Source organism: Oenanthe melanoleuca, chromosome 2 (assembly GCF_029582105.1).
Source record: "Oenanthe melanoleuca isolate GR-GAL-2019-014 chromosome 2, OMel1.0, whole genome shotgun sequence".
NCBI lineage: Eukaryota > Metazoa > Chordata > Aves > Passeriformes > Muscicapidae > Oenanthe > Oenanthe melanoleuca.
This window is the reverse complement of record NC_079335.1, coordinates 68,929,749-68,945,321: the sequence shown is the minus strand read 5'-3', so window position 1 is coordinate 68,945,321 and position 15,573 is coordinate 68,929,749. Positions and strand designations below refer to the sequence as shown.

General features: G+C 39.8%; 1 protein-coding gene across 2 annotated transcripts; it reads left to right on the top strand.

Annotated features, from left to right (window-relative positions):
* The first annotated feature begins 3,032 nt into the window (after positions 1-3,032).
* UPP1 (uridine phosphorylase 1) lies at positions 3,033-14,469 on the top strand. 2 transcript variants are annotated; one of them, XM_056485367.1, is made up of 8 exons: positions 3,033-3,125; positions 5,473-5,538; positions 8,341-8,458; positions 8,927-9,085; positions 10,070-10,184; positions 10,631-10,840; positions 12,272-12,418; positions 13,793-14,469. In XM_056485367.1, the coding sequence occupies exons 2-8, from the start codon at positions 5,486-5,488 to the stop codon at positions 13,930-13,932; spliced, it is 942 nt and encodes a 313-aa protein (XP_056341342.1). In that variant the 5' UTR covers positions 3,033-3,125; positions 5,473-5,485; the 3' UTR covers positions 13,933-14,469. The 2 variants fall into 2 exon arrangements, with proteins under 2 accessions (XP_056341342.1, XP_056341341.1); XM_056485366.1 differs by lacking the exon at positions 3,033-3,125 and adding an exon at positions 3,951-5,119.
* Positions 14,470-15,573: the final 1,104 nt, after the last annotated feature.

The window sequence follows — 15,573 nt, the reverse complement described above, 5'->3', positions numbered from 1 at the left end:
TACAATTCCATTGATTTTGGCTTATCTGTTTCTTAAATACTATTATCTGTGCTGAATAAGCAGGCTGAGTTGTAAAAGATGTAGGATGAAGCCAAATTTATTTCTGTAAATAAATATCTTCTTATTTTGTTCTTGCTCTTATCTGCAAATAATTTTTCAGAATGTAGTTACATATTATGCTATAGTATGGGAGAAAAAGCTAGAAATAGAAATATAGAAGTTCAGTCTCAGCACATTTTGTCCTTCTATTAATAGTTATTAATAGATAAAAAAACATCCAGAATAACTGAAGAATCAAAATGAAGTGGGTAAAACAGCTGCACTGGATTATTTGACCAATTGACTGTAAAAATGGTTTATGGTGAGCAAAAGGGAGAATACTTTTGATTATGACAGACAGCCTTATCTTCCATAGCTCAAATTTTCATCCATGAAATACAAAAACCTGAAAACAGACACTGTATATTTTTGTTGTTACCCCAGTATGTAGCTATGTATTTTTTTTTCACCTTTCTAAACAGCATTAGAATACTTCCCACTAAAGTACAAAATTGAGTGAAAACCCAAACATTACTCTACAAAACCAGGAAGCTAAAAGGAAATTTAAAGTTTTCTAGTGATAACTGAGAACAAAGGCTACTACCAATTATTAGACTCACAGAAATGCATAATTTATTGAACATTTCAGACAATGTAACTATAGTAACTTTATTGTCTTAATATATAGCTGAATAGAAAATGACCTGAAAGCTAAAGGAGACTTTCCATTGGACCCTGAGATGAAGGGGTAGGTAATATTCCTGTTTAAAGGAAAAGTTTCTTCCACATTATTAAACACTCTTCTAAGGTGTTGGTCCACTACTATAGCTTGGAAGTCTTGACAAATATTTACAGAACAGGAAAGTGGAAGATAGATTAGGAACCTGTCCTTCTGTTTCACCCATTGGAAATCTAAACAAGCTGAACAGGTGACAATTTTCTGAGTCTGTTGCATAATTCCATTTGCATGTCGTTTATGCCTAGAAATGCATCTGTGCAAGGGATTTTTCTCTCTCTTATATTCCCATACAAATCCACTGGTGTGAGACAGGATACGAATAAATTTTACTCTAAGCGCCCAATACATAATTTTGTAATAAATACATTTCAGCAATGCCTTGTGCCTAGTGTGTTTACTGCCCTGAGACACAGAAAGTTCTTTGTCAAGAAGATTTTAGTTGCTCTGTCTCCAAAATATTCCCTGCTATGAACTACAGTGTGGTTCTGGTATGAAAATTTACTTTAAAAATTATATTGCAAGATTGTAGGTTTGGTGTTTTCAGTTACTGTATGAAAAATGTTAAACTTATGCTTCCAGTAGTTGAAAGAGTCTCTGTTATTTTCTGGCACCGTGTTTGCCGTGCCCACATGCCCACGAGAACGGGAACACGTGTGTCTGCACCTACACAAGGGCAGAGATGGGCACAGACCCGACCCCGCCATCCTCGGCCAACACCTGAGTCTGTCTGTATCTGTGTCTGTATCTGTGTCTGTGTCTGTGTCTGTGTCTGTGTCTGTGTCTGTGTCTGTATCATCTGTACCTGTGTCTGTGTCTGTGTCTCTATCTCTATATCTATCTATCTCTATCTCTCTCTATCTCTATCTCTATCTCTATCTCTATCTCTATCTCTATCTCTATCTCTATCTCTATCTCTATCTCTATCTCTATCTCTATCTCTATCTCTATCTCTATCTCTATCATCTCTATCTCTATCTCTATATCTGTATCTATCTGTATCTGTATCTGTATCTGTATCTGTATCTGTATCTGTATCTGTATCTGTATCTGTATCTGTATCTATCTGTATCTGTATCTGTATCTATATCTGTATCTGTGTCTGTCTGTATCTCTCTGTATATCTGTATCTATCTGTATCTGTATATCTGTATCTATCTGTATCTGTATCTGTATCTGTATCTGTATCTGTATCTGTATCTGTGTCTGTCTGTATCTCTCTGTATATCTGTATATCTGTATCTATCTGTATCTGTATCTGTATCTGTATCTGTATCTGTATCTGTATCTGTATCTGTATCTGTATCTCTCTGTATCTGCCTCTATCTGTATATCTGTACATCTGTATCTCTCTGTATCTGTATCTACCTGTATCTGTATATCTGTATATCTGTATATCTGTATATCTGTATATCTATCTGTATATCTGTATATCTGTATCTCTCTGTATCTGTATCTATCTGTATATCTGTATATCTGTATATCTGTAACTCTCTGTATCTGTACCTATCTCTATCTCTATCTCTGTCTGTATATCTGTATCTATCTGTATTTGTATATTTGTATATCATCTGTATATCATCTGTATATCTGTATCTCTCTGTATCTGTCTCTATATCTGTATTTGTATTTGTATATCTGTATCTGTATATCTGTATCTAACTGTATCTGTGTATCTGTATATCATCTGTATATTTGTATATCTGTATCTCTCTGTATCTGTATCTATCTGTATCTGTGTGTCTGTTTATCTATATCTATCCGTATATCTGTATATCATCTGTATATCATATCTGTATATCATATCTGTATATCTGTGTTTATCTGTATCTCTCTGTATCTCTCTGTATCTCTCTGTATCTCTCTGTATCTGTATCTATCCGTATATCCGTATATCTGTTTCTGTACCTCCATCTCTAGGTCCCCCGAACGCCCGTGCCCTTGGCAGCATCTCTCCCGCCGAGGAGCCCCGCGCTGGGTCCCCGCACTCCGGCTGCATCCCCACGGCTCCCGCCACATCCCCGCCACATCCCCGCCACATCCCCGCCACATCCCGCCACATCCCCCCGCATCCCCGCCACATCCCCGCCACATCCCCGCCGCATCCCGCCACATCCCCGCCGCATCCCCGCCACATCCCCGCCGCATCCCGCCACATCCCCGCCACATCCCCGCCGCATCCCCGCCGCACGCTGCCAGGCGCTGCCCGCCCGTCCGGCGCGCAGGGAGTTAACGGGGCCGGGCCGGGGCGGTGCCGGGCTGGCGGGAGGCGGCGGGGCCGGGCTCCCGCAGCCCGCCGGGGAACAGCGAGCGGCTCTCCTGGTTCCCAGCGGCGGATCCCGCTGCCCCGGTGAGAGCCGCGCTCCGCCCGGGATGGCGGGGTGCCCGCCGAGTGTCCCGCTCCCGGCGGCCGGGATGGGTAGGGAAGGGGGGCGGCGGGCACAGGTCGGGCGCTCCCTTCGGCGCTGCCCCAGGGGTGCCTGCTCTGTCTGCAGAGCCGGGGGAGCGCTCCGCCAGCAGCGAGGGGAAGATGGATTTTGTAGCGACTTCATCTGGACTGCGGACTTCATGTCGGATGGAAGGGGGAAATGAGAGGTGGCAATTATAGTGGATTCTGCGTGGGTTTAAAGCACCGGTCTGAGGATTTAGACGCTTAGATGAGAAATTAGGAGGTAATTTTTCGCTATGAGGATGGTGAGACACTGAAACAGGCTGCCCAGAGAAGTTGTGGATGCCCCATCCCTGGCAGTGTTAAAGGACAGGATGGAGCTCTGAGCAATCTGGTCTAGTGAGAGGCTCTCCTGCTCATGGCAGAAGGGTTGGAACCGGGTGTCTTTTGGGCTTCCTTCCAACTCAAATCATTCTAGGATGTGCACGCACCTTAAAACAGGCTGCGCCCTTCCTTTATCTGAGTCCTGCTGGGAGCACATTATTGTTGAATGTCAGTTTTAACTTTGGCTGAGGGAGACTGCAAAAACTTTTGACGTGTCTGTAAAAATTTCCATTTGGTTAGACAGCGTGAGAGTTTTGTGGTTTTACATTAACTGGTTGCTTGTCCGCTACTAGCTGATTGCTGTCAGGGTCTGCCATGGGAAAGCTGCTTTGTGCTCACTCCTTCCCTCAATTCCTGCCAAGACACCTCCAGCTGGGTGCTCTTGGGGACATATGCTGGACCTTTGGACTGTCAGAACTTTGTTCTCAGCTTTTTGAAGTGTATCATCTGTGATTACTTAGGGGATCAGAACCAAGAACACTTAAAAATCACATGGATGCTTAGTACTTTGAACAAAAGCTGAACGAATATTGTTCGTTTATTTGCAGCAATTTTTCTTCTTGCTATGTAAAAACCACTTTGCTGTTTCTTCTTCCTAGCTTCTAACTCCTCTTTATCAGGACTTGTGGCACTGTAGGAAGAAAGGATGTATTTTTTTGCAATGTATGTGATATAATGGTGCTGCCCAGTAGTAGCTGACTATATGTTGTACCACCATAAGGAAGTGTAGTTGGTTATAAATGCAGATTTTATACTTCACCTCCTTGAACATAGATGGTTGTATACATTTAGTATACCTAGTACACCTGAAGTTTTGGTCTACTTAATAAAGGCTGATATTTTAAATGAAGAAAACTAATTGCCCTTTTAAATTTTAATACATTTCCATTATTCAGGGATTTTAACAAGCAGGTCTCTTGTTTATTTTGTTAGGTTGTGCACTTCATTAGAAATTCACATATGATGTAATTCTGTTGAAAGACTAATTTCTTTCTGTTTCCTTGTGGTGTAATCCTGGGGTTTTTAAGGATTACAGTCGTGTCTCTGTCATAATCTCAGGCCCTTCATAAGGAGGGTAGAGCAAACTTTATGATTCAATACTTCCCATAAGGGCATTCCCAGAAAGTACCAGCTTCAGCACGTAGCCTTAGTCACTTCTGAAAGTAATAACAAATTAATCATTCTATAATTATAATTCTGTCCTCAGACCAGCATGAAACCCTCAGTGATACATTTGCCTATTTAAATGTAAAGAAGAATGCAGAAAGGAGAAGGTTTTGCATATTGGTTAAGGTAATGGATCAGAAAAAATGTATTCAGGATAGATGGTAAACTGGAGAGCTGTGGCTGTTTGAAGTCATGTTTCAGTTTCATGTTCCTTGCTTTATGCTGGAGAAAGAAGTGCTCTTAAGGTCAGTAGGAGGAGTTTAATGAGGAGGATATTATGAGTAAGATGCTTCCTGGACTCGGGTTTCAGGCATTTGACAGCTAGAGCTGAGCTTTGGAGACCTTCTGGAGCCAAAGGTGGAAGGGGGCTGAAGCTGGTTTGGCAGTCACTGTTGGTGTGACAGGTATGGAGGAAAGAAGGTCAGTTAGTTGGCAATGAGACTTGCCTCTCTGTGGCTGGTGGACCTGCAGCTGTTTCTACCACAGAACAGAGGTAATGGTGAGGTGAGGATTACAATAGCAAGGGGTTATTTTAGGCTTGAGGGCTTTGAAAGTGGTGATGCTCAGCTGTAAAGTAAATGCTCATTTTTCTCCTTTTGCTCCGGTTATAAAAGCTGTAGTCTGGCTGGATTATTTGGGAAATTTAATATTCATGGTAGTTATCATCAATACAGAAGGTTTCTGTTAATGCTTCTAGCTTTACAGATGAGACTATTCTGATGCACTTATATCTTTCTTTTTTTAAATATAATTCTAGGTATAAAACATACATGGCTCCTGGTTCTTCAAATGAGAAGAAAACTGATGATGGACAGGCTTCAAAGTAAGATTGAGAAATTATTTTGTCCAAGTTTACACTTAAACTTCCTTCTCAAACTCATTACACACTCATTTCCTTTAAGATAAAGTTTATGATAATAATGCTAAGTATCCAGTAGCAGCTCTTTTGACAAGTGATTGCTTTATTGCTTTACACACCTATACAGAGGACTTTGCTGGCTAGCCATTTGAACTTCTCTCAACAGTGAATTTTTCAAAGCAGGGTGATGTTTTTATTTATTTTTATTTTAATCCAATGAGCTTCTGAAATGTTGACTTCAGTTGCTACTTCAAGAGTTCAAACAAATATTTCAGTGTGTTTCTTTAATCCTTACTTTAAGCTTATTTTGCTAAAACCTGCTACATCCCTGTTTATTGTTTGGATTCGTATTTTACTTACACCCTTAGAAGTTGTAGGTGCTTTACTTTAGGGAAGTAAATTTTCTGCTCCTGAGCTTTGCATGTCAAGGATTTTTATCAAGCAAACTTTGCCTCTCCTGTAAAGCCATGGCATTGGTCCTATGTACACATAACAATATGCAAGTTTTTATTGCTCATTTTACCCCAGGGTCCAAGTCTACAATCAGATGTGCAGTTCAGCTGAGTGAGTTGATAACAGCCCCTCACTGTGTTGAGGTGGTGGGTCAGAGAGTGCTGTTGGTGGGATGTGAGATGAAAAGGGTGGAATATAGCTGCTGATGATGAAGGAGGCTGTGTTTGCCAGGCATGAGGACAGTGGTGTTGGCATATACCACATGAATTTCCTTGCACTTTTAATAGAGGCCTCGCCTTTTCCTGATTTATTTCCTGGAGAGCAGCTTTTATTGCCAGTGCTCTTATGAAGAAGGAAATATTTATTTTTTTTGCTTGCCTGAGGATAGATTGTAAAATAATTTCTAATTATATTGTATCCTATTTGTATGTGACAACCATTCAAATGGACATCAGCACAGCCATTGGATCTGCATTAGTGAGTGACCCAGTAAATAAATATAGAGTCCCACAAAACTGAACAAGAAGACTTCAGGGGAGGCAGCCTGGAACTTTTGCTAATAAGACCTGGTGAGCTCTTAGGTTGTCTGTGTCTTCATGATGGGCCATAAACCTGCTCTTTAGTTCTCCCAAAGTCAAACAGGTCTCTTGGAAGGAAGAACAAAGACAGCCAAAGCCTTTGGTTCCATCTCAGGCAGGATTTGTATGAAGACAGGCTAATGGGGCCCATGGGAGATGGAAGGGAATTCCTACTGAAGTGGTGAATGGACTGGCTGCCTGGGTGGGCAGCTCCTTCAGTTGCTGAAGGTCATGGTCTGCAGTGGGCAGGGACAGATAGGGTGGGTTGGGATGACACTTTTTTCCTTGGTCATGCAGCTGGAACTGGATAATTGCTGATGATGGAGAGAGACCATCAAGAACAGAAGAAATTTCTATATTCAGAATATCTTGTTACTATTTGCTTTCTGAGGAATGTTTCAGTGACCTCAGCATGGGCATCTTGGCCACTGTAGGCTTCCTTCATCCTGCAAGGCAGATAAGGTGTAGGAACTATGGGAAAGCACTGCCTTTCTATAGAGGCATTAGGAGGCAGACAAGATAACCTAGTGACCCAAACCATCTAAAATAGTGCTGAACACCTCTGTTTAGGCTTCAGAGTTGCTTCTGAGTTGTCCTAAGGATTTTTTGAATGAAGAGGTGAACTCTTTTGTTTGTCTTCTTTGATAAAGTTTGGATTTGCTGAGCCATGCTGTGCCTCCACTGAGCCTTCATTAAGCTATTAAGTCACCTTCTTGTGTCTGGAAGCTATTTACTGCTTGTTTCCATCTCTCAGAAATTGCTTTGAAGTGTTCTGCTTAAGCTTTTACATATTGAGTCTTTCCTACATGTTTCAATTGAACTTAAAACATCAAGCACAGAAGGCAGACGTTTTCTAAATCATCCAGCTTGTTTAGTTAGTTCTCTATTGAATTTTCCATGAAGGTGATCCCACAGGCCAAGTTGTTCAGGTTTCTCTCCTTGTCCTGTCATTTCCTGTCTCTTCAGACAGATTAACTTCTATTTTTCTTTTAAGATGTATAATTTCTTTACAAGAAGCACTTAGGAAGAAGTGAATTGTTTTTACCTCTTCCTTTCTTTTCTCTTTTTCTTGAATTTTTTTTTCACTTCAATGGTTTTCTTCTTGCTTCAGATTTCTACTTTTCTCTTTCCTTTTTCAGATCCTTTGTACCTTTGTTATCAGTTTCATGTCATGTTTTTTTTTTTCCCTCCTGTCTATATGACAGAGTAAGACAAATTGTCAGAAATCTAGTTTATGTTTGTCCATAAAGCCCAAATCATCCCGTCCTTCTCAGATGTCTGGCAGAGTTTCAGTCACAGCAGAGGTCAGGTTTGCTTTTCAGGTTTGCTATAGCTTGCCTCTGTAATATGGTGGGCTATTGAATTTTCCCTGGTCCTGCTCCCATTGTTCTGCTCACCATAAAGACCCACTCTGGTTCCCAGCTTTAATACTGTTTAAGACAAAGGTTGCACTGTTGCAAATGCATCCGAATATCTGGGCATTCCTTCAGAAATTTCATTCTGTGTGATGAATGGAATGTGAAGTGTCATATGTGATGTTTTATAAGATGTAAAGCAGTTATGAAATTTAGGGTTTCTTTGATATAAGGCACAAGGAACCAAAATAAGGTAAGGTAGGCATTTGTACATGTGTCCTTTCCCAACTTTTGACTGCTTGACTTTGAAGAATTGTCATCTGTTTAATGTAGGGGTTTGTGTATATTCTATATGTTTCACAATGCTGCTGTCTTGGCAGAGAAAATTTTATTCATCTCTGCAACCCTCACCTGGAGAAAATGAAAGAAGACATCCTGTACCATTTTGCTCTTGGGACTGGTACCCATGATTTTCCAACATTGTTTGGGGATGTGAAGGTAAGATGCTTTATTCAGCAAGCCTGAGCTTTTCTGCAGAAGGTGAAAATGTAGCTGTCTTCAGAATAAGAGTAAATGTGTCAGCCTACCAGTGATTGAGGAGTACATGCTAAAGGGGGAACAGTTTGTGGGCTCTTGTCACTTTTGGTATCCAACAGAGCTGGTGATAATTGTTTTTGTCTGTCTCTTTTCATCCAGTAAAAAGGCAAATGCCATAGGCTCTATTCAGATGCAATTTCTGTTTGTTGGGTCTTCATGTCTTTTTTTAGGCAGCATGAAGGCATTTGAGTGGTGTATAGACAGCTGAGGCTTTTCCCCATCGTTCTTCTTCATGGCATTTTAGAGTGATTATGAGAAGCCCCGGGGCTAAGTCCGTGCTAGCCGAGGGCGTTTGCATGCTGGCGTTGTTTGCACGATCTCTGACACCCGGAATCACGCAGTTGCTTTTGTTTTGCCGCGCTCTGCCAGTTTGTGTGCGTTGGAGGAAGCCCTTCCCGGATGAAAGCTTTCATTGCCTACATAGCAGAGGAGCTGGGGCTGGGGAGCCCCGGGTGTGACCACCCCAACATCTGCGCGGGCACCGACCGCTACGCCATGTACAAAGTGGGGCCCGTCCTGTCCGTCAGTGTAAGTACTTCCCCCCCCCGACACTGACACTGTTCAGTTTTGATGCTGCCCAAAGAAAATTTCAATGCATGTTTCTTTTAAATACACCACAGTCTGAATCAGGCTGCTCCAAATACAGCAGAATTAAGGATTCCTTTTTAGCCCTTTTTTTAAGAGGAAAAATCTCCGATACCTTTGCTCCTTCTTGCATCCTTTTTCCTCAGGGCACCACTGATGAGTTGCAGGAATGGCCTTATAGATTTTTTTGAGCAGTTGCCTCATCCCTGTTCTGTACCCTGAAAAATGGGGGAAAAAGTCACTTGGGGTATTATGTGGGGTATTGGAAAAAATGCCGGTATCACACCCCGAGCTATGTATCTGTCAAATGTGCTTAAGAGTAGCATTCCATGGGACTGGTGCTGCCAACCCATGTATGCATTTTAAAGAAATTTGTAGCTTTAATTTGTAGATGGAATTACATGCTTCAATTGCAATTGCAAAACTGTAGTATTATTTTGCACCCTTTCTTGGGAGCTGTAATTATCACAATATTGTGCAAGCTAATATGGACTTATATTTGCTGAATGCCAAGTCTAAACCACAGTGTCTGTGTTTTGAAAAAAAATTAGCTTAACTATTCACTAGCACTTCAAGTTGGTGAAAAATCAGAGTGGGGTTTTTCTTGTGTTTAGGAAATGATGAAGTGCATTAGTCAGCTATTGGGAAAGGACACTCTTTATACTTTTGAGAATGTAAATGTCCTGTAATGAATGATTTTTAGAAATACTGTATTTCATCCACAGTTCTGCCAAAGCTAGTGGGAGTCTATTTTTAGGCCCTCTCAGTATTTTTCTGAAGGCCCAGAGGTTGGGGGTTTTCTGTGACTGAGTTAGGTGGCATTTGGGAAAAGAATATCAGGCAGGAGATAATGTCCAGCTGCTTCTTCCATATATATTTAGGGTAGTCTATGTGAATGAGGAATATTAATTTATGTTTCCTTTTCAGCATGGTATGGGCATTCCTTCTATTTCAATCATGTTGCACGAGCTGATCAAACTGTTGTATCATGCCAAGTGTTCTGACATAACCATCATTCGCATCGGCACCTCTGGTGGAATAGGTATTTCCCCTCTTGATTTTCTTTCTCTCTGTAAACCAAAGTATCCTTGCAGGTGACTAAAGCATCTCTCTGCATGTAAGATATGTCAGAACAGTTTTCCACAGGAGAGGCATAATTTTTCTTCTGTAATTTTGAAAATAAAGGCAAAATCTGCTTTTGCGTAGGGAAAATCCACTTAAAGATCTGGCAATGTGAGAAGAAGGACATTCCTGTCCTGTATGGAAAATACAAGAAAGAAGTGAAAAAAGAAAAATTTCATTCTTTCAGAAATTATTTGTAATAATAATCTGAAGCAGCTAGGCATGGACAAAAATTCTCTTAGTGGATTTAGAAAGAAAATTGCCACCTTTAAAAGAAGCAGGGTTGGGTCAAGATGTGTGTTTTATGTGTCTGGAAACCACTTGTTGACTGCCTTGTGAAGATATATCTATTTCCTTTTGCTGCAGGTCTGGAGCCAGGCTCAGTGGTTATAACTAGGCAGTCTGTAGATGCCACCTTCAAACCCCAGCTGGAGCAGGTAGTTCTGGGAAAGACAGTAATTCGCAGCACTAACCTGGATGAACAGCTGGCTAAGGAGCTGATGCAGTGCAGTGAAGAAATTGGTCAGTTCAATACAGTCATTGGAAACACCATGTGCACTTTGGATTTCTATGAAGGTAAGGCTGGTGGTAGACTAACAGAAGAGTATTGGTAAGCAGCAAGAGATAAATATTGAATAATATATTAATCCTGAGCTTCCAGTTCACTAACTGAATGCATTCATTACTCTGGCTTGTCTCACAAATCTCAACCTGTTTTTCATCTATGTAAAATCAAGCTTTGTTTGCTGTATCAAACTTTTAATTTTGTGGAGATTTCTCTCCAGCTTTGATAGATCCTCTGAAGTGCATACATTCTACCATACACTTCTCATGTACCTGTCAGATATATTTGTCATAAAATTTCTTGGATTTATTGAAGCATCCTAGGGGCTTAGAGGAGTGGGAGTTATTTGTGACTTGTACAGGATTGGTTTTCTTTTCACTGGTTAAGTACTATTAAGTAATATTTCCTGAAAAGTGTTGGAACTTGTTTCAGTTTGAGCAAAGCAGTGATCAGACAACCAAAGATAATATTTTCTTGAGTTGTATCAGTGCTGCTATGTAGGAGATGCAAACCTGCAAGGCCTATTTTGGATAAACATATTCATAAATAAACATATTCAGGTGCTTTTCTGATCTCCCAAATCTAGATGTTCATTCAGAAACACCTTTCAAACCTTGTGGGAACAGTCTGTAAGTGGCACCTGATCCCACTTTCTCTCTCTGTTGCTGAGTAGGTGATAAATTATCTTCATTGTAGTGCTCCAGCTTGGGCAGAAGCTCACTCAGTCAGCTCATGCTTCTCAGGCACCAGCCACAGGTGCAAGCAACACTAAAAAACAGTGTCAGAGATGTTTTCAACTCATACAGCAAAAGCTGAGAACAGGATTGAGGACATTAAGGAGTATGTCTCCCAAACCCAAGGAGATACTGAGTAAAATACAGTGTAATTCAACTATGCTGTACTTAATTTGCTGCTGTCTTGTCTGTAGGTGAAATTCTTGAATAATTTGAGTAAAAATTTTCTCAAAATTTACAATAATATTAGCTAGTTAGCTTAAGAGACTCTAAATCACCTACCCTGGAAAGTCTGTAAGTAATAAAATGTTCATCCTTTTAAGGTAGGAACAGGATAGCATTTTTAAGCCTGTTGTTTTTTTTAAACAGTGATTGAACATATTAAAAATGTTTAATTCCTTAAAATTTCTTGTGGAATTTTGCTACTTGTACATATGGGAGTGCACCATGTACATTTTTCTGTTTATGAATTTGAGAATTGAAGTTGAAGAAGACTTAATTAAATTACCATGATTCACATTATAAAGAATGCAAATAATATGTATGCATTCTAGCAGTAGCTAAGAATCACTTTATCCTATTTGTTATGCACAGAAATAAAGAGTAGCAGTAAAAGCTGAACAGTCTGTGGAGGAAACTGTAATAACTGGGTGTTTTCAAAACTGAATTGGCTCAGAGTGACATGATCAGTCTGAAATTACTTTCTAGGACAGGGCAGGTTGGATGGTGCAATCTGCTTATATGATGAAGAAGAAAAACTGCAATACTTGAAGAATGCTTATGAGTCTGGTGTCAGAAACATCGAGATGGAGTCTTCTGTATTTGCTGCAATGTGTAATCTCAGCGGTGTCAAAGGTAAACTAACTTAGTCACTTCATCCAGGCTGTAGGAAAATTTCTGTATTGCAGGGGGTTTGTGGCTAAAAACTGCAAAGGAATGTTAACATACCTTTTGCACATATACATATATAAAAAAGGTATTTGTGTCAGTTGTGTCACAACTTATCATAGTTCCTCATGCAGTTTCTACACAGTTTACTTCTGTCATTTGCTATTCCAGCCCATGGCAACCATGTAAATCATTAAAATACCTATTTGCCCTATAGCATTAATTTGTTTTCTCCAGTTAGCTTTTGAAGTTTACAGAAAACAACTGCTTAGTTTGAGCAATCAGGTGATTCTCAGATCTCTGTATATGTAACTATACTTTCATATCAAATAGAATGTATAATTATTTTCTGTAAAGTTAAGACTATGATTCTTAAAAAGTTGAGGATTTTTAGTAGCATCATGAATAAACCACTCCAAATCATAAAATGAATTAATTTTTTAATGCATGCTAAGTAAAAAGGGGCAATTACAAAAAATGCAATACACTGTCCTTCTTCTTACCATATTAACTGTCTTCTCTCACTTTACTTATCAAGGAATGTAATGATTTAAGACACATATGTTTCTCAAACTCCTTTAAGCTTGAGGAGGTCAAAATGATGAAATATAAACCAAAAGGCCAATGGTTATATCAAACACACTCAGTTCTTACAGTCTTGAAAGGGATTAAAAGCCAGTCCTATCCCTGAGCAATTCAGGAGGCCTTTTGCTGTCTCTGCTTTGTAGGTCTGTAATGTGTATTTACTGTTTGTGCTCTGCAAATTGCCACTGGCAGAAACCCCAGACACAGCAGAGTTATAGGGCTGAGTGATAGACCTGAGCATGGATGAAAGGAGGGGTTTTTCCTTTGGGGCTCTGATTACTGAAAGGCAGCAGATGAACCTGGGATGATCCTTGGGGTCCTCATGTGCTTGCTGTGTTCCTTGCCCATGACTGTGGAGGCAGCTTATCTGCTGCTTCCTGCAGCACAGGCACTCAGGGGAGGGCTGTACCTGGCTCTGCTAGAACAGTGTCAGGTCACTTCCTACCAGTCATGTCCTGGTTCCTTGTGAAATATATTTCCTATCAAGGAAAACAGAAGAATTGTGTTATAACAAGAGGTGTCCACAGCTGCCTGAGAGCCCTGGCTTTATCAGTGCAGCAAGCAGTTCCCTTAAAACTGTTTCTACCTTCATCCACAGCATCCTAGCATCTCATGGTATTGCACACTCTTTTCTGGGCTTTCTTTTCCTTTTTTTTTTGTATTTCTGTTCTTTTAGTGGCTTGTTCAAATGTTGATGCTGTTGGACTGGAGAATGCAGGAGTGCCATTCCTAACTAATGCTGTCTTTAATTTCTAGCTGCTGTAGTGTGTGTCACTCTTCTGAATCGGCTCGAAGGGGACCAAATCACCAGCTCACATGATGTCCTTGTGGAGTACCAGCAGAGGCCACAGAAATTAGTGGGATATTTCATTAAGAAAAGTCTTGGGAAAGTATGAAATGCCCATCTTGTATTTTAGAGAAGGAGAAGGCCTTTGTACATATCCAGTCACTGTTATGACTTCTGTGTATTGCAGGTCTTTTACCTCAGAATTACTTACAGCATTCCGTGTGTCAGTGGAAATTAATAATTTATGTCACTGTTCTTTGGGAACTGAATGTGCTGAATGGACTTCAGTTAAGTTCTGTTTAGTTATGCATTGCTGGATATAAAACTCACTTTTCTGTGAATTGAAAAGTGGATCTGTTGTGAAGGACAAGCCTGTGATGATACATGAAAATGCTTTATCTATGCCTGTTGTAAAAGAAAAGCTAGAGAGAAAATCAAACTTTATTGCCAAGTACATGCATACCAGCAAATTAACTTAAAAATTTGAATAATTTTCTTGTTGTTATAAAAAAATTATGTAAGTTATAATAATCTTTGTTGCTTCACTTGTAAAGGAAACTTAAAGTGAATGCAGGTTGTTTTTTTTGCAGACTTTGACAAATAAACAATACTATTTTCATATATTAAAATTTCATGAAATTGTGAAGTGTGGGACTGAAATTTCTAAGCATTAAGGACTTGACACTGAGCTGTTGAATATCTGTACTGCCAAGATACTGATCCAGCAATATTTTATCTAAAGTGTTGAATCAATACCCAGGAAGTATTTATGCATTAAGTAGTTTTGCATAGAAGTACTAGCAATCTTTTGCTGAAGCAAGACTCCTGCTTATGAAGAGGAACTGAAGGCATTCTGGAGATGCACATGTTCACATGCCTATATTACAGCAGCCTTTTTTCCCCATGCTTTGAATTTGTTTCTTTTTTTTTTTTTTTTTTTTTTTTTTTTTTTTTTTTTTTTTTTTTTTTTTTTTTTTTTTTTTTTTTTTAATTGGAAAACATTTTCAGGATGTAACACTCACTGTTGCAAGGGTTCCCAGTTCTTCTGAAGTACTGGAGTATACCTCTTAGTGGCACATGACATCAAAACCCCTTCTGCAAGTCCAGTTTTTTCCACTAACATTGGCCTAAATTGTTTTTGCTTTTTTTTTTTTTTTTTTTTTTAATCATACTCCTTTCTTCTTTGCTACTGTGGTTTGAATGTAAATATGTGGTCAGTTAAAGAAAATGTGTTTATCCGTTTTTCTTTTTTTTTATTCTTTTTTATTTTCCTTCTCTCTACTGCAGTGGGGGAGGGTCCAGTCCTAGCAGGGGTCACAGGTCAAAAACTCTGAATAAGTTCTCACAGGACTGCTGTGGCTGACCCAGCAAAATGAGATTTTCTTTGCAGGGCTTGTAGCCTGCAATGCTGTTAGCAACCACAAGCATTAGAACTGTAAGAGAGTGATGTTAGTAGTAGGCACAGTCAGCAAGTGACAGAGACTGGAAGCAATGTGATGAAAACATTAAAAAAGGAAGGGTGACTCATGAACAGAAAACTGACAATGAGGATCAGCCTCCTTAAATTTGATGATTTTTTCAGCTGGAAAACATATTAGTAACTTTTAGAAAGTTGTGATCTAGCCTGCTTTTAACCCACATTTTCTCATTTATGCTCAGGATATACAGTGAAGGTAAATTTTCAGAGAAAATTTTTTTCCCCATAAGCTTAAGGGAATGAGAGAGGTGGGAGTGGCTCCACATTTTGTTT

Coding starts and splice junctions, on each gene's coding strand:
- UPP1 (XM_056485367.1), top strand. CDS start 5,486: ATGGCTCCTGGTTCTTCAAATGAGAAGAAAACTGATGATGGACAGGCT. Junction 5,539..8,340: donor GATGATGGACAGGCTTCAAA/GTAAGATTGAGA, acceptor CTGTCTTGGCAG/AGAAAATTTTATTCATCTCT. Junction 10,185..10,630: donor CGGCACCTCTGGTGGAATAG/GTATTTCCCCTC, acceptor CTTTTGCTGCAG/GTCTGGAGCCAGGCTCAGTG.